At 41.1% G+C, this 23,917-nt stretch overlaps 1 protein-coding gene across 4 annotated transcripts; it reads right to left on the bottom strand.

Annotated features, from left to right (window-relative positions):
• Window positions 1-781: 781 nt before the first annotated feature.
• On the bottom strand, window positions 782-23,278 carry LOC139390922 (uncharacterized). 4 transcript variants are annotated; one of them, XM_071138318.1, is made up of 12 exons: window positions 22,955-23,278; window positions 20,883-21,052; window positions 20,459-20,614; window positions 17,026-17,162; window positions 10,878-11,035; window positions 10,456-10,644; window positions 9,909-9,998; window positions 9,561-9,650; window positions 6,360-6,482; window positions 6,093-6,224; window positions 5,854-5,970; window positions 782-1,281 (listed from the first exon to the last, which is right to left on the bottom strand). In XM_071138318.1, exons 2-12 carry the CDS (start codon window positions 21,041-21,043, stop codon window positions 1,171-1,173), a joined length of 1,464 nt encoding a protein of 487 aa, XP_070994419.1. In that variant the 5' UTR covers window positions 21,044-21,052; window positions 22,955-23,278; the 3' UTR covers window positions 782-1,170. The 4 variants fall into 4 exon arrangements, with proteins under 4 accessions (XP_070994419.1, XP_070994420.1, XP_070994418.1 ...); XM_071138319.1 differs by having other exon boundaries at window positions 20,883-21,057; window positions 22,955-23,233; XM_071138317.1 differs by having other exon boundaries at window positions 20,883-21,057; window positions 22,596-23,211.
• Between the last annotated feature and the right edge of the window lie 639 nt (window positions 23,279-23,917).

Below are 23,917 nucleotides of genomic sequence, written 5' to 3'. Positions count from 1 at the left end.
GATTAAATAAAGAGTCCAGGAATCTTTAACAATCAATTGTTTTGTTCACTTAAATTCTGTGGTAAAAGTGTGTCTGCCTGAAACTCTCCAAAATGAACAATGATATTTTTAAATGATATTTGAATCTGTTAAAGGTGGAATACAGAGGTGGTCTTCGCTCTGACTGGGCTGTTCAGCTGCAGCATGGACGGACCTTCACTGGATAAGTGTAAAAACAAAGGGGGGGAGTCAATGTAAATGGTCCGGGGGGCCAGTTGATTAATTGTTCAGCAGTCTTATGGCTTGGGGGAAGGAGCTGTTAAGGAGCCTTCTGTTAGTCCCAAAATGTGTTGCATGTCATGGTGATCATGGTGACATGGCGATAATGGTGACCATGGTGATAATGGTGACCATGGTGACCGTGGTGATAATGGTGGCCATGGTGATAATGGTGACCATGGTGATTATGGTGACCATGGTGATAATGGTGACCATGGTGATAATGGTGGACATGGTCATAATGGTGACCGTGGTGATAATGGTGGACATGGTCATAATGGTGACCATGGTGATAATGGTGACCGTGGTGATAATGGTGACCGTGGTGATACCTTTAGAAGTTGGGAACACAATGTGACGTAACAGGCTTAATAATTCACAATAGAATCCTGCTATTAAATATACTGCATATTAGATTTGTATCTTAGTCCACCTCTTTTTACTTCCTCTTTTGCCATGAAGACAGAACAATGAGGCAGCAACAAGGACAGACAGAAACCAATTCAAGCCAGGGCAAACAGAGTGTTTTCAACATTTTATTTGTAAAAGTTATCAAACTATGGTATGTTGATAGTACAGACTGGGAAATGATGCACATTCACATTTGATAACAAAAAAATTGTCGGGTCAAATTTACACAAAGTTAAAATGTCTAATAAAATGTACTTATTTACTTATTTAGATCATTTTCGCCTTTCAAACCAAAGACACCAGTTAGACTGGTACCTGGATAACGACCATTTTTCAAATACTTCACAATCTGTACGTGCCACAAGATCATCTCAGACTAGAGGCTACTGATGTCTAGTAAGCACCTCTAGTTGATCTGGTAGCAGTGGAGCTGGGACCAGGCACTGAACCCTCCCTCCTGAAGGGATACTTCTCTCCTCTCTCTCTCTCTCTCCATCTCTCTCAGTTCCTTGTTGCATGGAATAGACCCCAGCGTTGGTCCCCAGTGTCGCAGCGTTTTAGTTTGTCTCTCCAGCCGTTCACTATGGCCAGGTAGTCTTCCTCTGAGAACTCCTAGGAAAGACCCAAGATACAGGATAACATGGGTTTAACAGTCCAACGAAGTATCAAAATCAAATCAAATTGTATTTGTCACCTGCGCCGAATACAACAGGTGTAGTAGACCTGGGAGAAGACTAACTACCAATTGGATATCACGAAATTGGGGAGAGAAAAGGGGTAAAAAGTCAACAATAGCGAGGCAATATACAGGGGGTACCGGTACAGAGTCAATGTGGAGGCTATATACAGGGGGTACCAGTACAGAGTCAATGTGGAGGCTGTATACAGGGGGTACCGGTACAGAGTCAATGTGGAGGCTATATACAGGGGGTACCGGTACAGAGTCAATGTGGAGACTATATACAGGGGGTACCGGTACAGAGTCAGTGTGGAGACTATATACAGGGGGTACCGGTACTGAGTCAATGTGGAGGCTATATACAGGGGGTACCAGTACAGAATCAATGTGGAGGCTATATACAGGGGGTACCGGTACAGAGTCAATGTGGAGGCTATATACAGGGGGTACCGGTACAGAGTCAATGTGGAGGCTATATACAGGGGGTACCAGTACAGAGTCAATGTGGAGGCTATATACAGGGGGTACCGGTACCGAGTCAATGTGGAGGCTATATACAGGGGGTACCAGTACAGAGTCAATGTGGAGGCTATATACAGGGGGTACCGGTACCGAGTCAATGTGGAGGCTATATACAGGGGGTACCGGTACAGAGTCAATGTGGAGGCTATATACAGGGGGGTACTGGTACACATGTTTTCAAAATGACTCCAGCTGCCATCATTAACATCATCATTACATCGTCACCACTGTAAATAAAACAGCATCTAAAGTGGTACAAATATATTACTGAATTCGCTCAAAATCAAAACAATGCATATAATACCTGATGCATTTTTCTTTTGGGGAAAATCTGGTCTGTGATATTGAGTGTGGGGGAATAATCAGAATTAGTTGGGTAACATAGATAAGATGTTTAATTTTCATTATATGCTTGTGAGTTAACAATGTTGTTCACTGTAACCACAACGTCAAAAATAATTGAACACACACAACATGAGCAGATTAACTTGGTCAAAAAGGTCAAAACATGTATTTATTAAAGACGCTCAGAAAGAATGTTTACTTGTTTTATTTTTGATCCAAAGCCATTCATGAGTAAGTCACTCAGCTTGCTGACAAATCCTCGCTGGACTCTCTTTCATTCAGTTTCTTCTTCACCTCAGCAAAGAAGGACTCCGTGTTTCAGAAACTCACTTTAGTTTTCATTAGGTTATAATAATCCATGCTATGGGGGGGAGTTACACATTTGTCCGTAGTATTAAAATCAACAAAATGTCAGCCTAAATGCTTTATGTTTAAAGTTCATGTGGGCGACGGAAAAACACAATTGTCGTTTGGATGTTCATGTTTAATATTGTCTAAAAATAGAGAAACCAAAAGCCCACCTTGCCTATTTTAAAAAATCCCGCCAGCTCATTTTGTTGTTTTTGTTGCCTGATGCAGGACTCTAGTGCCAGAGAAGAGAGACTCTCAGACTGAAAACACCTCCATTAATTGAGGAGAAGATAAGTCAATTTGTGCCACAGTTTATACCACGTATAGATCAGCGTTCTAACTCCCCCTAGTGGTCGTGTGGTGCAATGACAGAATGACGCGATTTACCACAATCTGCCACCATATACCACAAACAGTCAGGGCATAAGCTCAAAATGTTTAAAGGAAGAACCACTGCAGACAATAAACAGACAGCAGCAGCAGCATAAAAATGAGGGGGGGGGGGGGGTCAATGGAAATAGTCTGGGTAGCCATTTGATTAGCTGTTCGGGAGTCTTATGGCTTGGGGGTAGAAGCTGTTAAGACGCCTTTAGGACCTAGACGTGTTGCTTGGGTACCGTCTGCCCTATGACTAGGGTGGCTTGAGTCTTTGGCAGTTTTTAGGGCCTTCCTCTGAACAGTTGGTCAGCGCATGCTCGGAGTACACGTCTTGGTAATCCGTCTGGCCCTGCGGCCTTATGAATGTTGAGTGGTTTAAAGGTCTTACTCACATTGGCTATGGAGAGTGTGATCACACAGTCGTCTGGAACAGCTGGTGCTCTCATGCATGCTTCAGTGTTGCATGCCTCGAAGCGCGTATAGAAGTAATTTAGATCGTCTGGTAGGCTTGTGTCACTGGGCAGCTCACGGCTGTGCTTCCCTTTGTAGTACGTAATAGTTTGCAAGCCCTGCCACATCCGACGAGTGTCAGAGTAGTACTATTTGATCTTAATCCTGTATTGACGCTTTAACTGTTTGATGGTTCATCGGAGGGAATAGCGGGGTTTCAAATAAGCATCCGGGTTAGAGTCCCGCCCCTTGAAAGCAGCAGATCTACCCTTTAGATCAGTGCGGATGTTGCCTGTAATCCATGGCTTCTGGTTGAGGTATGTACGTACGGCCACTGCACTTAGTGATGAAGCCAGTGTTTGATGTGGTGTACTACTCAATGCCATCGGAATAGTCCCAGAACATATTCCAGTCTGTGCTATCAAAACAGTCCTGTAGCTTAGCATCTGCGTTATCTGACCATTTCCGTATTGATTGAGTCCACTGGTACTTGCTTGTAAGCAGGAATCAGGAGGATAGAGTTATGGTCAGATTTGCCAAATGGAGGGTTGAGGGAGAACTTTGAGGGAAAAAGCTTTGTATGCATCTCTGTGTGTGGAGTAAAGGTGGTCCAGAGTTTTTTCCCTCCTCTGGTTGCACATTTAACATGCTGGTAGAAAAGAGGTAAAACGGATTTAAGTTTCCCTGCATTAACGTCCCCGGCCACTAGGAGCGCTGCCTCTGGATGAGCGTTTTCCTGTTTGCTTATGTCCCTATACAGCTTGTTGATTGCGGTCTTAGTGCCAGCATCGGCTTGTGGTGGGAAATAGACAACTACGAAAAATATAGATGAAAACTCTGTTGGTAAATAGTGTGGTCTACAGCTTATCATGAGACACTCTACCTCAGGTGTGCGAAACCTCAAGACTTCCTTAATATTTGATTTTGTGCACCAGCTGTTATTGACAAATAGACACAGACCACCACCCTTTGTCTTACCAGACGTAGCTATTCTGTCTAGCCGATGCACGGAAGCCAGCCAGCTTTATATTATCCATGTCGTCGTTCAGCCACGACTAGGTGAAACATAAGATATTACTGTTTTGAGGTATGTACGTACGGTCACTGCACTTAGTGATGAAGCCAGTGATTGATGTGGTGTACTACTCAATGCCATTCAAGCTCATCCCGTTTCTTATCCAATGATTGCACGTTGGCTAATAGTACGGGTTACTCACTCGCCGTCGGATTCTTACAAGGTACCCTGACCTACGACCCCGATATCTCCGTCTCTTCTTCATGAGAATTAACGGGGATTTGTTCCTTGTCCGGTATCTGAAGTGAATTCTTTGCGTCCGACGCGTTAATAAATCCTCTTAAGTCTACCCCTTCCTTTTTCGAACATTCTGTTAAAAATCGCGCAACTTTTCAGCGTCCTGCTACTCATGCCAGGAATATAGTATATGCATATGAATAGTGTGGATAGAAAACATTCTGAAGTTTCTAAAACTGGTTAAATCACGGCTGTGACTATAACAGATTGTGTGTTTCATCGAAAAACGCAAGAAAATCTGCTCTCTGAAAGCTAAAAAGAATTTCCATGCGTCACTTTCATGGGTTGTTAAAAGGGCACAAAATTAATTATGGATCTGCATGCAATTCCTACAGATTCCACACGATGTCGCCATTGTCGTCATTTTCCAGGGAGTTTTTTCTTGGTAAATCCAACTAACTGGATTCAATTTCTTCCGGTCTCCACCAGGATGTTTTGAATGTGCACATTGGCAGCCATTGATTTGAAGACGAGGAGCTATTGAATACACATCGCCCTGTAATCATTTTGATAGATTATAAACGTTTACTAATACCTAAAGTTGGATTACAAAAGTATTTCGAAGTGTTTTGTGAAAGTTTATCGTCGACTTTTTTAATTTTAAAAAATGACGCAGCGTTTAAAAACTATGTTTTTTTCTGAATGACACAGCTTCCATAGAAAGCTATTTTGGGTATATATGGACCGATTTAAACGAAAAAAAGACCCAATAGTGATGTTTATGGGGCATATAGGAGTGCCAAGAAAGAAGCTCGTCAAAGGTAATGAATGTTTTATATTTTATTTCTGCGTTTTGTGTAGCGCCGGATAAGCTAAATCTTTGTTTACGTCGCATTCAGGCATTTTGAGGTGTTGCATGCTATCAGATAATAGCTTCTCATGCTTTCGCCGAAAAGCATTTTAAAAATCTGACTTGTTGGCTAGGTTCACAACGAGTGTAGCTTTATTTCAATACCCTGCATGTGCATTTTGATGAACGTTTGAGTTTTAACGAGTACATTTAGCATTTAGCGTAGCGCATTTGCATTTCCAGGTGTCTACTTGAGACATCTGCGTCTCAAGTAGGAGCAAGAAGTTAAAGAAATCCTATACTATTACAACGGTTTATGTGAGAGAGAGAGAGAATGAAAGAGAGTACACAATTTACCTTAATGAACTCGTCTTTCATGGCTGCTGCTCTCTCCAGCTCTGTCTGGATCACCTGTGTGAACTGAGCTGTCCTGTCCTCAGCACGTACGTTAGAGAAACCTGCCTGCTGGAGGAACTGCAGACAGACAGTGACAGTACATGGAGTTACATGTAATTCTAAGATATTATAACGTATGTGGTAAACGTCAGGTCAGTGTGATATTGTCAGGGTATTATCACGTTTATGATTGGGCCTACCTTGCCGTATTCTGGTGGGGTGTAGAGAATGTAACCTCTCTGTTTGACGTACTCCTGGAACTGAGGAGTCCAGGGCTTCTCTCCACAGCAGTAGTCAGTGATCAGAACCTGGCCTGTGGGCTTCAACCACGACTGAAGATGAAGATACACAGCGTTTTGGATTGGTAAAAACAGACAGCAAAATATAATACAGTCTGGAATTGATGTTAAGGTGTGTGTGGTTGTGTGGTTGTGCGGTTGTGTGTGTGTGTGTACACACACACTCACATGGAAGCGTTTTAACAGTGCCAGTTTGTCGTCGATGTGCAGGATGGTGTCTCGACTGTAGACCACATCAAACGACCCTTCTGGGAACTCTCTCTTAGTGGCGTCGGCCACCTCGAAATGGACCTGCAGGAATAGGCAGGCAGAACCTGTTACTAAAACACCTTGAACTAAGACTGCTAATGCATTTCAATATATTTCAATTAACTTGACCATAAAAACAAGACATGTAGAACGGAACATTTTCACGACAACAGAAATGTTGTCAGAAACTCTAACCTAGTATGTTTCTCATTGTAGACCTAGTAACTCTAACCTAGTATGTTTCTCATTGTAGACCTAGTAACTCTATAACCTAGTATGTTTCTCATTGTAGACCTAGTAACTCTAACCTAGTATGTTTCTCATTGTAGACCTAGTAACTCTATAACCTAGTATGTTTCTCATTGTAGACCTAGTAACTCTATAACCTAGTATGTTTCTCATTGTAGACCTAGTAACTCTATAACCTAGTATGTTTCTTATTGTTGACCTAGTAACTCTATAACCTAGTATGTTTCTCATTGTTGACCTATCAACTCTATAACCTAGTATGTTTCTCATTGTTGACCTAGTAACTCTATAACCTAGTATGTTTCTCATTGTAGACCTATCAACTCTGACCTAGTATGTTTCTCATTGTTGACCTATCAACTCTAACCTAGTATGTTTCTCATTGTTGACCTAGTAACTCTATAACCTAGTATGTTTCTCATTGTTGACCTATCAACTCTGACCTAGTATGTTTCTCATTGTTGACCTATCAACTCTAACCTAGTATGTTTCTCATTGTTGACCTAGTAACTCTATAACCTAGTATGTTTCTCATTGTTGACCTAGTAACTCTATAACCTAGTATGTTTCTCATTGTTGACCTAGTAACTCTATAACCTAGTATGTTTCTCATTGTAGACCTAGTAACTCTATAACCTAGTATGTTTCTCATTGTAGACCTAGTAACTCTATAACCTAGTATGTTTCTCATTGTAGACCTAGTAACTCTATAACCTAGTATGTTTCTCATTGTATACCTAGTAACTCTAACCTAGTATGTTTCTCATTGTAGACCTAGTAACTCTATCACCTAGTATGTTTCTCATTGTAGACCTAGTAACTCTATAACCTAGTATGTTTCTCATTGTAAACCTAGTAACTCTAACCTAGTATGTTTCTCATTGTTGACCCAGTAACTCTATAACCTAGTATGTTTCTCATTGTTGACCTAGTAACTCTATAACCTAGTATGTTTCTCATTGTTGACCTAGTAACTCTATAACCTAGTATGTTTCTCATTGTTGACCTAGTAACTCTATAACCTAGTATGTTTCTCATTTCTTGACCTATCAACCCTAACCTAGTATGTTTCTCATTGTTGACCTATTAACTCTAACCTAGTATGTTTCTCATTGTTGACCTAGTAACTCTATAACCTAGTATGTTTCTCATTGTTGACCTATCAACCCTAACCTAGTATGTTTCTCATTGTTGACCTAGTAACTCTAACCTAGTATGTTTCTCATTGTTGACCTAGTAACTCTATAACCTAGTATGTTTCTCATTGTTGGCCTAGTAACTCTATAACCTAGTATGTTTCTCATTGTAGACCTAGTAACTCTAACCTAGTATGTTTCTCATTGTTGACCTATCAACCCTAACCTAGTATGTTTCTCATTGTAGACCTATCAACCCTAACATAGTATGTTTCTCATTGTTGACCTATCAACCCTAACCTAGTATGTTTCTCATTGTTGACATATCAACCCTAACCTAGTATGTTTCTCATTGTTGACCTATCAACCCTAACCTAGTATGTTTCTCATTGTTGACCTATCAACCCTAACCTAGTATGTTTCTCATTGTAGACCTATCAACCCTAACCTAGTATGTTTCTCATTGTTGACCTATCAACCCTAACCAAGTATGTTTCTCATTGTTGACCTATCAACCCTAACCTAGTATGTTTCTCATTGTTGACCTATCAACCCTAACCTAGTATGTTTCTCATTGTAGACCTAGTAACTCTATAACCTAGTATGTTTCTCATTGTTGACCTATCAACCCTAACCTAGTATGTTTCTCATTGTTGACCTATCAACCCTAACCTAGTATGTTTCTCATTGTTGACCTATCAACCCTAACCTAGTATGTTTCTCATTGTTGACCTATCAACTCTAACCTAGTATGTTTCTCATTGTAGACCTAGTAACTCTATAACCTAGTATGTTTCTCATTGTTGACCTATCAACCCTAACCTAGTATGTTTCTCATTGTAGACCTAGTAACTCTATAACCTAGTATGTTTCTCATTGTTGACCTAGTAACTCTATAACCTAGTATGTTTCTCATTGTTGACCTAGTAACTCTATAACCTAGTATGTTTCTCATTGTTGACCTAGTAACTCTATAACCTAGTATGTTTCTCATTGTTGACCTATCAACTCTAACCTAGAATGTTTCTCATTGTTGACCTATCAACCCTAACCTAGTATGTTTCTCATTGTTGACCTATCAACCCTAACCTAGTATGTTTCTCATTGTTGACCTATCAACTCTAACCTAGTATGTTTCTCATTGTAGACCTAGTAACTCTATAACCTAGTATGTTTCTCATTGTTGACCTATCAACCCTAACCTAGTATGTTTCTCATTGTTGACCTATCAACTCTAACCTAGAATGTTTCTCATTGTTGACCTATCAACTCTAACCTAGTATGTTTCTCATTGTTGACCTAGTAACTCTATAACCTAGTATGTTTCTCATTGTAGACCTAGTAACTCTAACCTAGTATGTTTCTCATTGTTGACCTATCAACTCTATAACCTAGTATGTTTCTCATTGTAGACCTAGTAACTCTATAACCTAGTATGTTTCTCATTGTAGACCTAGTAACTCTATAACCTAGTATGTTTCTCATTGTAGACCTATCAACTCTAACCTAGTATGTTTCTCATTGTAAACCAAGTAACTCTATAACCTAGTATGTTTCTCATTGTTGACCTATCAACTCTATAACCTAGTATGTTTCTCATTGTAAACCAAGTAACTCTATAACCTAGTATGTTTCTCATTGTTGACCTAGTAACTCTATAACCTTAGGTTCAAGTTCCAGATGAGAGCAACAACATGACCTTATTCAACTGATGATGGGGACCAATCAGACTCACCGATGGAAGCTTCTCCTCCATGGCCCTCTCTATGGCGATATCCACCATGTTGGCTGAGAGGTCCAGGCCCAGCACCTCCACGCCGAAGGCCTGCAGAACATCATCGTCATCATCATAATCATCATTGGGATATATGACCTAACCCGATCCTATTGTTTCTAATGTGGATGTGTTTATAGTGGACTGGACCATTTCTCCTAGATACTAAATGTCACGTTTCTAATGTGAATGTGTTTATAGTGGACTGGACCATTTCTCCTAGATACTAAATGTCACGTTTCTAATGTGAATGTGTTTATAGTGGACTGGACCATTTCTCCTACATACTAAATGTCACTGGGGGCTGACCTTTGCCATGTAGAAGTTTCCACCACCAATGCCACACCCCACATCCAGCACCTTCATCCCAGGCTTCAAGTTCAGCAGGTCAACAAACTCCTTTTTTAACCACAAAGATTTTTTTTTTTAAATACAGAAAGTGTCAAGTCCATCCCAATAATAACTATCCACACGTTTGGTATTTGGATATAGAGAAGGCGAAAAGAGCACAGTACCGTGGCAGTCTGTGTAAACCCAGTCTAAACAGTAACTATGTTTCAGCAGTCTGTGTAAACCCAGTCTAAACAGTAACTACACAACCTCTCCTGTGTGTTGTCTTTTCATGTTTCAACAGTCTGTGTAAACCCAGTCTAAACAGTAACTACACAACCTCTCCTGTGTGTTGTCCTTTCATGGTTCAGTGATTTTTATTCAACTTTGTCGTGGTTCACACATCCATCTGTCCATAGGAAAAACACAAACCTTTCTACTCTGGGTCTTGATGACCCAACCTATGTTGGCTGTGTGCATGCGTGAGTGTGTGTATGCCCGTGTGAGTGTGTGCAGGACTCCCTACCTTGGTAGTGCTGGGTCCCCCAGTGCTGACGTATCCTGCCCCAAACATCTTCTCGTATCGCAGGATGCCTTTGCGTGTGTACTGCTGGTTGTCCAGGAACTGCTGGAAGGTTCTGAATCCTTCTTGACAGACGGTGTCCCGACCCACCTTCTCCAACAGCCAACACACCTGGTTCTGGTTGTTCTTCATCTGAAGAGGGGAAGATATGAGGAGAGTAATATCGCACACACACACACACACACACACACACACACACACACACACACACACACACACACACACACACACACACACACACACACACACACACATACACACACACACACACACACACACACAGAGAGAGACAGCAGGCTACAGCAAACAGCCTGACATTACATTAGTTGAGACACAACACAATCAGTAGCAATAGAGCAACCTACCTTGATGTATGTCTGGACGATTTTATTGAGCACGATGTCAAAGCCAAACACCTGCTTCTCCGCCCCCTCTGACTCCTCCCGCAGTGTTGTTGTCATCAAGTGACTGTAGTGGGCCGACGATCTGTAGTGGGTGGGGTTAAAGGTCCTCTTATAGTCACCTGGAGAGAGAGACAGAGAGAGAGACAGAGAGAGAGAGAGAGAGAGAGAGAGAGAGAGAGAGAGAGAGAGAGAGAGAGAGAGAGAGAGAGAGAGAGAGAGAGAGAGAGAGAGAGAGAGAGAGAGAGAGAGAGAGAGAGAGAGAGAGAGAGAGAGAGAGATAGATGGAGAGAGAGAGAGAGAGAGAAAGAGAGAGACAGAGAGAGAGACAGAGAGAGAGAGAGAGATAGATGGAGAGAGAGAGAGAGAGAGAGAGAGAGAGAGAGACAGAGAGATAGACAGAGAGAGAGACGGAGAGAGAGAGAGAGAGAGAGAGAGAGAGAGAGAGAGATAAAGGAGATGGACCCACTGGTTGCCCTCTAGGATACAGAGAGCTGGTTGTCCCATCCACCAAACTACCAGGTGTGAAGGGGGTATGCTTATTTGGTATAGAGCAGACATAACCCACTTTATTAAATAAGTCAAAACTGGAACATTTTACATCTGGCTAGAAATTAATAAGGAAATTATATCAACAGAGAAACATGTCCTCATGTGTGCTACCTATATCCCCCTAATAGAATCCCCATACTTTAATGAAGACAGCTTCTCCATCCTCGAGGGGGAGATCAACAATTTCCAGGCCCACAGACATGTACTAGGTCTGTGGAGACCTAAATGACAGAACCTGACAGCCTCAGCACACAGGGGGACAAACACGTACCTAGAGGGGACAGCATTCCCTCCTCCATATTCCCCTCCAGACACAACTACAACAACATAACCAACATAAACGGGTCACAACTCCTGCAGCTCTGTTAGACGCTGGGTATGTATATAGCCAATGGTAGGTGTCGAAGGGGACTCCTATGGTATTCCTGGAAAAATGTTTCACTGTAATAGTGAAGGTGTAAACTTGACAGTAGAAAACCTAAACACTATATCTGACCTCTCAGCTTCCTTATCAAATCAAAAAATGTCAAGCAGACAACCTAAGAAAATGAACAACAATGATAAATGGTTTGATGAAGAATGCAAAAACCTAAGAAAGAAATTGAGAAATCTGAACAACCAAAAACATAGAGATCCGGAAAGCCTTCACTATGGTGAATCACTAAAACAAAATAAACTAAAACAATACAGAAATACACTAAGGAGAAAGAAGGAACAGCACATCAGAAATCAGCTCAATGTCATGGAAGAATCCATAGACAACCACTTCTGGGAAAATTGGAAAACTCTAAACCAACAACAACACGAAGTCATCGATCCAAAACGGAGATGTATGGGTAAACCACTTCTCCAATAATTTTGTCTCTATAACAAAGAACAAACAACAAACAATAAACACATATACATGATCAAATACAAATCTTAGAATCAACTATTAAAGTCTACCAGAACCCACTGGAATCTCCAATTACATTGAATGATCTACAGGACAAAATGCAAACCCTCCAACCCAAAAAGGCCTGTGGTGTTGATGGTATCCTCAATGAAATTATAAAATATACAGACAACAAATTCCAATTGGCTATACTTAAACTATTTAACATCATCCTCAGCTCTATAGGACCCATTGTATCAGTTACAGAACCCAGTTGTAGAACCCATTGCCCTTTATGGTTGTGAGGTCTGGGGTCCGCTCACCAACCAAGAATTCACAAAATGGGACAAACACCAAATTGAGACACTGCATTCAGAATTCTGCAAAAATATTCAATGTGTACAATGTAAAACACCAAATAATGTACGCAGAGCAGAATTAGGCCGATACCCGCTAATGATCAAAATCCAGAAAAGAGATGTTAAATTCTACAACCACCTAAGAGGAAGCGATTCCCAAACCTTCCATAACAAAGCCAACACCTACAGAAAGATGAACCTGGAGGAGAGCCCCCTAAGCAAGCTGGTCCTGGGGCTCTGTTCACAAACACAAACAGACCCCACAGAGTCCCAAGACAGCAACACGATTCATGAGAAAACAAAAAGAGAATTACTTGACGCATTGGAAAGAACAAACTAGAGTGATGTTTGGCCCTAAACTGAGAGTACACAGTGGCAGAATACCTGACCACTGTGACTGACCCTAAACAGAGAGCACACGGTGGCAGAATACCTGACCACTGTGACTGACCCTAAACAGAGAGCACACGGTGGCAGAATACCTGACCACTGTGACTGACCCCAAATGAAGGAAGTCTTTGACGATGTATAGACTCAGTGAGCATAGCCTTGTAATTAAGAAAGGTCGCCGTTGTCAGACCTGGCTCTCAAGAGAAGACAGGCTATGTGCAAACTTCCCACAAAATCTCATGCCAAACGTATGACTGTATTAGAGACACATATTTCCCTCAGATTACACAGATCCACAAAGAATTTGAAAAACAAATCCAATTTTGATAAACTCCCATATCTATTGAGTGAAATAACCCGTGGTAGAAAAGTACCCCATTGTCAAACTTGAGTAAAAGTATAGATACCTTAACAGAAAGTTACTCAAGTAAAAGTGGAAGTCACCCAAATCCTACTTGAGTAAATGTCTAAAAGTATTTGGTTTTAAATATACTTAATTATCAAAAGTAAAGTATAAATAATAAAAAATTCCTTATACTAAGCAAAGCAGACGGCACCATTTTCTTGCTTTTAAAATGTATGGATAGCCAGGGGCTCCAACACTCAGACATTATTTACACAACATGCATTTGTGTTTAGTGAGTAGGGATGACTACTTGTTCTCTGTTTAGTGAGTCCTCCAGGCCAGAGGCAGTAGGGATGACTACTTGTTCTCTGTTTAGTGAGTCCTCCAGGCCAGAGGCAGTAGGGATGACTACTTGTTCTCTGTTTAGTGAGTCCTCCAGGCCAGAGGCAGTAGGGATGACTACTTGTTCTCTGTTTAGTGAGTCCTCCAGGCCAGAGGCAGTAGGGATGACTACTTGTTCTCTGTTTAGTGAGTCCTCCAGGCCAGAGGCAGTAGGGATGACTACTTGTTCTCTGTTTAGTGAGTCCTCCAGGCCAGAGGCAGTAGGGAGGACTACTTGTTCTCTGTTTAGTGAGTCCTCCAGGCCAGAGGCAGTAGGGATGACTACTTGTTCTCTGTTTAGTGAGTCCTCCAGGCCAGAAGCAGTAGGGATGACTACTTGTTCTCTGTTTAGTGAGTCCTCCAGGCCAGAGGCAGTAGGGATGACTACTTGTTCTCTGTTTAGTGAGTCCTCCAGGCCAGAGGCAGTAGGGATGACTACTTGTTCTCTGTTTAGTGAGTCCTCCAGGCCAGAGGCTGTAGGGATGACTACTTGTTCTCTGTTTAGTGAGTCCTCCAGACCAGAGGCATTAGGGATGACTACTTGTTCTCTTGATAAGTCCTTGAATTTTTGGCAGACTCAAGAAAAGAGTCGATCAGCTGTTCATCTCCTTTAATCTGATGAAGAATAGACACTCTACCCTCCAATTCAGCGATTTTCTGGGTCAGTTCTTGACAATTGACACATTCAGGGGTAAATTTGGTCTTTATTCTGAGTCGTTAGCTAGCAACGCTAACTAGGTTTGTTGTGGTGGTAGGCCCAAATTGTGCTAATACGCTAATCAGCATTACGGCGCTTCCGCGAATCCAATACGATTTTCATTGCAAATAGTCTGTTTGTAACTCCACTCACTACTTATATAGTCTGTTTGTAACTCCACTCACTACTTACATAGTCTGTTCGTAATCATAAAAGTGACCATGTAGGAAACTACCACGATTCCAATACGATTTTCTTTGCAATTTTCTATGAATGTGTGTGATGTGAATGACTTTAGCTTCCCTCCTGAGTGCACACGCTCTCTAGTAGGCTTAATTTCACGACAGATAGTCTGACTCATGAAGGTGAAAGTGGACTGAATAGGGATCTGTTTAGTAAGGTATTAAATTATGAGAGGACGACAGGATGAAAGGAGTATCTGGGTAGATACACTGCTCAAAAAAATAAAGGGAACACTGAAACAACACAATGTAACTCCAAGTCAATCACACTTCTGTGAAATCAAACTGTCCACTTAGGAAGCAACACTGATTGACAATACATTTCACATGCTGTTGTGCAAATGGAATAGACAACAGGTGGAAATTATAGGCAATTAGCAAGACACCCCCAATAAATGAGTGGTTCTGCAGGTGGTGACCACAGACCACTTCTCAGTTCCTATGCTTCCTGGCTGATGTTTTGGTCACTTTTGAATGCTGGCGGTGCTTTCACTCTAGTGGTAGCATGAGACGGAGTCTACAACCTACACAAGTGGCTCAGGTAGTGCAGTTCATCCAGGGATGGCACATCAATGCGAGCTGTGGAAAGAAGGTTTGCTGTGTCTGTCAGCGTAGTGTCAAGAGCATGGAGGTGCTACCAGGAGACAGGCCAGTACATCAGGAGACGTGGAGGAGGCCGTAGGAGGGCAACAACCCAGCAGCAGGACCGCTACCTCCGCCTTTGTGCAAGGAGGAGCAGGAGGCGCACTGCCAGAACCCTGCAAAATGACCTCCAGCAGGCCACAAATGTGCATGTGTCTGCTCAAACGGTCAGAAACAGACTCTATGAGGGTGGTATTTATTTATTTATTTATTTTTATTTTACCTTTATTTAACCAGGTAGGCTAGTTGAGAACACCTTTATTTAACCAGGTAGGCTAGTTGAGAACACCTTTATTTAACCAGGTAGGCTAGTTGAGAACACCTTTATTTAACCAGGTAGGCAAGTTGAGAACAAGTTCTCATTTACAATTGCGACCTGGCATGAGGGCCCGACGTCCACAGGTCGGGGTTGTGCTTACAGCCCAACACCATGCAGGACATTTGGCATTTGCCAGAGAACACCAAGATTGGCAAATTCGCCACTGGCGCCCTGTGCTCTTCACAGATGAAAGCAGGTTCACACTGAGCACATGTGACAGACCTGACAGAGTCTGGAGACGCTGTGGAGAACGTTCTGCTGCCTTCAACATCCTCCAGCATGACCGGTTTGGTGGTGGGTCAGTCATGGTGTGGGGTGGCATTTCTTTGGGGGGCCGCACAGCCCTCCATGTGCTCGCCAGAGGTAGCCTGACTGTCATTAGGTACCGAGATGAGATCCTCAGACCCCTTGTGAGACCATATGCTGGTGCGGTTGGCCCTGGGTTCCTCCTAATGCAAGACAATGCTAGACCTCATGTGGCTGGAGTGAGTCAGCAGTTCCTGCAAGAGGAAGGCATTGCTATGGACTGGCCCGCCCGTTCCCCAGACCTGAATCCAATTGAGCACATCTGGGACATCATGTCTCGCTCCATCCACCACTTTAGTCCATGCACCACTTTAGTCCAGGTCTGGGAGGAGATCCCTCAGGAGACCATCCACCACCTCATCAGGAGCATGCCCAGGCGTTGTAGGGAGGTCATACAGGCACGTGGAGGCCACACACACTACTGAGCCTCATTTTGACTTGTTTTAAGGACATTACATAAAAGTTGGATCAGCCTGTAGTGTGGTTTTCCACTTTAATTTTGAGTGTGACTCCAAACCCAGACCTCCATGGGTTGATAAATTTGATTTCCATTGATAATTTTTGTGTGATTTTGTTGTCAGCACATTCAACTATGTAAAGAAAAAAGTATTTAATAAGAATATTTCATTCATTCAGATCTAGGATGTGTTATTTTAGTGTTCCCTTTATTTTTTTGAGTAGTGTATATCACCATGGTGCTTCCACCTATCAGCCTCTCATCTCTACAGAAGGGTATAGGGATTCATTAGACAATAACCTCTCAGCTCTACAGGAGGGTCTAGGGATTCATTAGACAGTAACCTCTCAGCTCTACAGGAGGGTCTAGGGATTTATTAGACAGTAACCTCTCAGCTCTACAGGAGGGTCTAGGGATTCATTAGACAGCAACCTCTCAGCTCTACAGGAGGGTCTAGGGATTCATAAGACAGCAACCTCTCAGCTCTACAGGAGGGTCATTACTGTAAGACTCACAATAGATATTCAGGTGATATTAAAGCTCGTACCTGATTGGTGGTTGCAGGACTCCCTGAAAAACAGGTATCCTCCGAGGCGGAGCCATCCCAACATCCTCTCTGTTAGTGACCTCAGCTCCTCGTCACTCAGATACATCAGCAGCCAGTTGGAGAAGATGATGTCAAAACTGATGGGGAGGTACACATCAGAATAACACCATAACTGATGGGGGGGAGGGGGGTACACATCAGAATAACACCATAACTGATGGGGGGGAGGGGGGTACACATCAGAATAACACCATAACTGATGGGGGGGGGGGTACACATCAGAATAACATCATAAGTCTGGACGTTATAGAGGTATCAAAGTTTATAGCAAGTAGCAATGCATTATACCCATCGGCTTTAGGCAACGCCTGTGTCAAAAATGGCACAGTAATCCCTTTATAGTGCACTACTTTAGAGCCCTATAGGTCCTGGTCAACAGAAGTACATTACCTTATGGGCCCTGGTTTACAGTAGTACACTACCCTATGGGCCCTGGTCTACAGTAGTACACTACCCTATGGGCCCTGGTCAACAGTAGTACACTACCCTATGGGCCCAGGTCAACAGTAGTACACTACCCTATGGGCCCTGGTCTACAGTAGTACACTACCCTATGGGCCCTGGTCAACAGTAGTACACTACCCTATGGGCCCTGGTCAACAGTAGTACACTACCCTATGGGCCCTGGTCTACAGTAGTACACTACCCTATGGGTCCTGGTCTACAGTAGTGCACTACCCTATGGGCCCAGGTCAACAGTAGTACACTACCCTATGGGCCCTGGTCTACAGTAGTACACTACCCTATGGGCCCTGGTCTACAGTAGTACACTACCCTATGGGCCCTGGTCAACAGTAGTACACTACCCTACGGGCCCTGGTCTACAGTAGTACACTACCCTATGGGTCCAGGTCAACAGTAGTGCACTACCCTATGGGCCCTGGTCTACAGTAGTACACTACCCTATGGGCCCAGGTCAACAGTAGTGCACTACCCTATGGGCCCTGATCAACAGTAGTGCACTACCCAATGTGTCCTGGTCAATAGTAGTCCACTACCTGAGCAATAGGGCACCATTTGGAACACAGGCCTAATTTGTTACCTCGTATTAGTGTTTTCAGTTCCAAGAGATTGAGTAATTGAGTGTTTCTAAAATATGTCTCGGCCTGACCTTTATTTAAAGAGTTGGTACTGGTACAGCGACACCAACCCAGTGGATAACGGAATGCTAAGTTGTGAGACATCTCATTAAACCAGTGTAAAACAATAACCTTAGCCAAACAATAACCTTAGCCAACCATAGCCAAACAATAACCTTAGCCAACCATAGCCAAACAATAACCTTAGCCAACCATAGCCAAACAATAACCTTAGCCAACCATAGCCAAACAATAACCTTAGCCAACCATAGCCAAACAATAACCTTAGCCAACCATAGCCAAAAAATAACCTTAGCCAACCTTATGTAACAGATGTGAAACGGCTAGCTTAGTTAGCGGTGCGCGCTAAATAGCGTTTCAATCGGTGACGTCACTTGCTCTGAGACCTTGAAGTAGTGGTTCCCTTTGCTCTGCAAGGGCCGCGACTTTTGTGGAGCGATGGGTAACTGTTGTTGATGTGTGCAGAGGGTCCCTGGTTCGCGACCCGGGTATGGGTTATACTGTTACACTTAGCCAAACAATAACCTTAGCTTAATCAATCCAAAGTCACAATGTCACAATGGCAACATTTTATTTAACTAGGCAAGTCAGTTCCTATTCTTATTTACAATGACGGCCAAACCCAGACGACGCTGGGCCAAATGTGCACCGCCCTATGGGACTCCCAATCACGGCCGGATGTGATACAGCCTGGATTCAAACCAGGTAGTATAGTGACCTTTTGTACTGAGATGCAGTGCCTTAGACCGCTGTGCCACTCGGGAGCCAACAAAACACCCAGAAATCCCAACAGAGATACTGAGACGCAGACCTAGAGGTGCAAAGAGAGGAAAGTTTACCAGTAACTTTCGACGTTTACCAATAACCTGACAGAATTTTGGTATCTTTCGATAAATAAATGGAATCGTAGAAGATTAAATCGCGTGTCCTTTTTGGGTGCTACAGATTATCACAGGTGTCTGTAATGATCTCTGGCCCTCTGTGTGGCCTTATCAAATGGAAATATATACATTTATTTTAAAATAATCAATAGTATGGCAAAGCTGTAAAACATTATCTAAAATATATACCATCAACTTAGTGAATACAATTTTTGTTTAATATGAGGGTTTCAGCATGAAATATCCTTGACATATTTTTTTCACACTCTTGTATTTATTTTACTATGTCACTATGTATATTTTACTATGTCACTATGTATATTTTACTATGTATATTTTACTATGTCACTATGTATATTTTACTATGTATATTTTACAATGTCACTATGTATATTTTACTATGTCACTATGTATATTTTACTATGTCACTATGTATATTTTACTATGTCACTATGTATATTTTATTATGTCAATATGTATATTTTACTATGTCATTATGTATATTTTACTATGTCACTATGTATATTTTACTACGTCACTATGTATATTTTATTATGTCACTATGTATATTTTATTATGTCACTATGTATATTTTACTATGTCATTATGTATATTTTACTATGTCACTATGTATATTTTACTATGTCACTATGTATGTTTTACTATGTCACTATGTATATTTTACTATGTCACTATGTATATTTTACTATGTCACTATGTATATTTTACTATGTCATTATGTATATTTTACTATGTCACTATGTATATTTTACTATGTCACTATGTATATTTTACTATGTCACTATGTATATTTTACTATGTCACTATGTATATTTTACTATGTCACTATGTATATTTTACTATGTCACTATGCATGTTTTACTATGTCACTATGTATATTTTACTATGTCACTATGTATATTTTACTATGTCACTATGTATATTTTACTATGTCATTATGTATATTTTACTATGTCACTATGTATATTTTACTATGTCACTATGTATATTTTACTATGTCACTATGTATATTTTACTATGTCACTATGTATATTTTACTATGTCACTATGTATATTTACTATGTCACTATGTGTTTGTTGTCAATGTTTTGGGGGTCAAACTGGTGGCAGTTATGAAACAAGTCAACAGTAGGAAGAGTTGCAGAGTTCTTTCATTAATCTTCTCTTTAACCATTTGGTCCACCCACTAGAAACGCATTGACAATATGGCCACAGATTATATATATTAATACATTTTTTCCAAATTGCCATAGATTTACCTGTTAATTACCAAAATTACAGAAGATTTTGGTAACTGTGGTAAACTAAACCTCTTTTATAATATATTATTATAATATTATTTTTTTATACACATTCTATCAACCAGCAGACCTGTTTTTGGGGAAGTCCAGCTTGGTGACGTCTGCCTGGAGGAAGGAGGCGTTGCCATGGTGACTGTTGTCCTGTCTGTTCTTCTCCACGAAGCTCTCCATGAAGTCGACCGCTGTCACGTGACTGGCCTGGGTCAACAGGTGGCTGGTGTACCTACTGGAAGAGACCAAACAAACAAACACAAAGGGTCAAACACCTCCACATCAGACAGCGAGGGTCAAACTGCCAACAAGAGTCAATGTCACCTGACCAGGAAAAACACAGGTCCTCATCGTAGCCCATGGCCAGGGAGTTTTACCTATCAGGTCACATGGTCAGTTAAACCTCATGTCTCTACAGAGATCATGACACAGTATATGCTTGTTGTTATTAACGGTCTATCGGGTCAGTTGTTTTATAGATATAGTTCAATAGACCCACTGACCCGATGCCGGCGCCCAGCTCCAGGACCCTCTGGCCGGAAAGGCTGGGCAGCAGGGAGAGGATTTCAGGCAGTTCTTGCTGGGTCAGCTCCTGGGCATGAGAGTCCAACATCATTTCCTCAACCGTGGCCTGATGGCTGTGCTCCTTCCAGAATTCTGTCATTGTACTCCTCTTTACTCAGAGTGGAGAGAAGAACTAAAGCAAACTGCTGGACAAGTACACAATAACAATAACACCAATAAAACATACTGTATTTGTATATTTGTTTTATGTACCCAGTCTGTGTGTTATTTTGCTAGGAATTGCCATTCTATTCTATGCTATGTTATTCTATGCTATTCTATTCGGTCATTCTATGCCACGTTTTTCTATTCTATGCTATTCTATTATATTCAATGCTATAATATTATATTATATGCTATGTTATTCTATTCTATTCCATGTCATTCTATGGTATGTTATTCTATGCTATGCTATTCTATGTTATGTTTTCCATGCTATGTTATTCTATGCTATGTTATTCTGTTCTATGCTATTCTATGTTATTCTATGCTATGTGATTCTATTCTATCTTATTCTATGATATATTATTATATTATATGATATGTAGTTATTTTCTATGCTATGTTATTCTATGATATGTTATTCTATTCTATTCTATGCTATTCTATGCTATTCTTTGCTATTCTATTCTATGCTATGTTATAATATTCTATGTTATTCTATGGTATGTTATTATATTCTATGATATGTGATTATTTTCTATGCTATGTTATTGTATTATATTATATGCTATTCTATGCTATGTTATTATATGCTATGTTATTATACTCTATGCTATTCTACCCTATGCTATTATTTTATATTCTATTCTATTATATGTTATTATACGTTATTATATTCTATTCTATGCCATGTTATTATATTCTATGTTATTATATGCAATGTTATTATAATCTATGCTATTCTATTATATGCTATGTTATTATATGCTATGCTATGTTATTCTATGCTATTCTATTTTAAAGCTATTGTAGACTACAGGGTGTGGTAAAGTGAGTTTGATACTGTAGGGTTACTATAGAATGGAATGAGAGCAACAACAAGAGGTATTACTCTCCAGAACTCAATCACTGGAACAAAATATTGTAGAAATCAACCACTGTTTTGTAAAGAATGCCAACTCAATGAAAATGTTTGTCACGTCAACTACTGTCATATACTACCACCACAACCTCAAAGACCTAAAAGCAATATGAACCTGAAATAACAACAATCACAACTACTGCTAACAGGTTATATAACGGTCACATAACAGGTCATAATCATTCATAAATCACGATAACTGCCTGACGACCCAAACTGATATATTCCGAGGCTCTTTCGTTCCGGTTCATAGCGTTTGGCCGGAGAAAGGAGTTTGGGGTAACCAGGCAATAAAACTGCAGCAGCAATCTCGATTAGTAGCCAACTAGCCCTACAATCAATGTTTCATCCAGGAGTAAACAAGAATATACGGTAGAAACACTCCAGAACTCTACAGCAGTTAGCATTACTTCAATCATTTGCTTGAATATACTAAACACAGAACACATGTTGGGCCAAAATAACCTTGTAAGTATTATTAACATCTGACCAGAAAATGTCAACCACATTGAATAAACCCACACTGTTATTTACAGTCGATAGAGGATGGAAACCATGTAATTCTTACCTTTGGTGTCCATGTTTGTTGGTTAAAAAAAAAATATATATATATTGGGGTAAAAAGGGCTAACTATTACTGTTAGTAGTTAGTGATACTAACAGCATCAATTATCAGCCGATGGTATGTTGAGTGTTATCACTGGCAGACTAATGGAAACTTGTTGTTGAGTGTTCGTGTTTAAATAAGGGTTGACCATAATGCGCGTGGAAGAGTTGGCTTTCCACATCCATAAGGTGCAGAACTGACAATACTGCTGCGCGGAATAAGAGAGGGGTGGAGAACAATAACGCATGAATAATCATCTGGGTAACAATGGGGGTCTTCGGTGTCTGCTATCTGACGCGTTATGTTAGGATTTCCCTTACCGTATAACCAGACCTTGACTGTCGATGAACCGATCTGGTGATATGTCAATCATTCAGAGGAGGCGATAAGGCGATATTGAGTCATCCATCCATGTGGAAGAAAAAAGAAGAGTCTGTTGTATGTACATAAAGGCCTATTAAAGATATAGCCTGTGGTCTGAGCAAAGTGCATCTGCGTGCGTTATTTTACACAGCGGTTGAAACGAGCCCCGTTCGTCCAGAATGTGCTGACACCGTTCGGATGGAGCCGCTCATGTGTGACATGCATGCGAGGATTGCGCAATATTGCCTCATGCAGCTGTTTTCTGCAAAAACGTGGCCTTTAAAGGGCCAGCCTGAGGCAGGTAGCGCATGGTTCAGATTAATAATGATGAAACACACGAAGCAGATTACAGCATGACCAAAACGACAATTTTAAATGCGAAAAATGTTTTTTTTTATTAGGAATTAAACATTTTCTTTCCATAATGTGAGGACAGGTGTTATGATAAGCAAATCAGTTTTATAATGGACATAATCACAATACATTAATACAATTAATTAGTTATTGTTTCAAATGGCAAGGGCAAAATAACGTTAAGAGAGAGAGACAGAGACAGAGACAGAGAAAGAGAGAGAGTGAGAGAGAGAGAGAGTGAGAGAGAGAGAGAGAGAGAGAGAGAGAGAGAGAGAGAGAGACAGAGAGAGAGAGAGAGAGAGAGAGAGAGAGACAGAGACAGAGACAGAGAAAGAGAGAGAGAGAGAGAGAGAGAGAGAGAGAGAGAGAGAGACAGAGAAAGAGAGAGAGAGAGAGAGAGAGAGAGAGAGAGAGAAGTAGTATACAATCTACCTCACTTGTTTTGGTAATGTTAACATATGTTTCCCATGCCAATAAAGCCCCTTGCCTTGAATTTAATTGAGAGAGAGAGAGAGCCACAGACCCACAAAAAAATCGAAAACAATTCCAATTTTGATAAACTCCCA

Source organism: Oncorhynchus clarkii, chromosome 31, assembly GCF_045791955.1.
Source record: "Oncorhynchus clarkii lewisi isolate Uvic-CL-2024 chromosome 31, UVic_Ocla_1.0, whole genome shotgun sequence".
Classification (NCBI taxonomy): Eukaryota; Metazoa; Chordata; class Actinopteri; order Salmoniformes; family Salmonidae; genus Oncorhynchus; species Oncorhynchus clarkii.
The sequence above is the reverse complement of the archived record's forward strand: the minus strand, read 5'-3'. Positions and strand labels throughout refer to the sequence as shown.

Coding starts and splice junctions, on each gene's coding strand:
- LOC139390922 (XM_071138317.1), bottom strand. Junction 10,645..10,877: donor TCGTCCAGACATACATCAAG/GTAGGTTGCTCT, acceptor TCCCCTCTTCAG/ATGAAGAACAACCAGAACCA. Junction 5,971..6,092: donor CCCCACCAGAATACGGCAAG/GTAGGCCCAATC, acceptor GTCTGTCTGCAG/TTCCTCCAGCAGGCAGGTTT.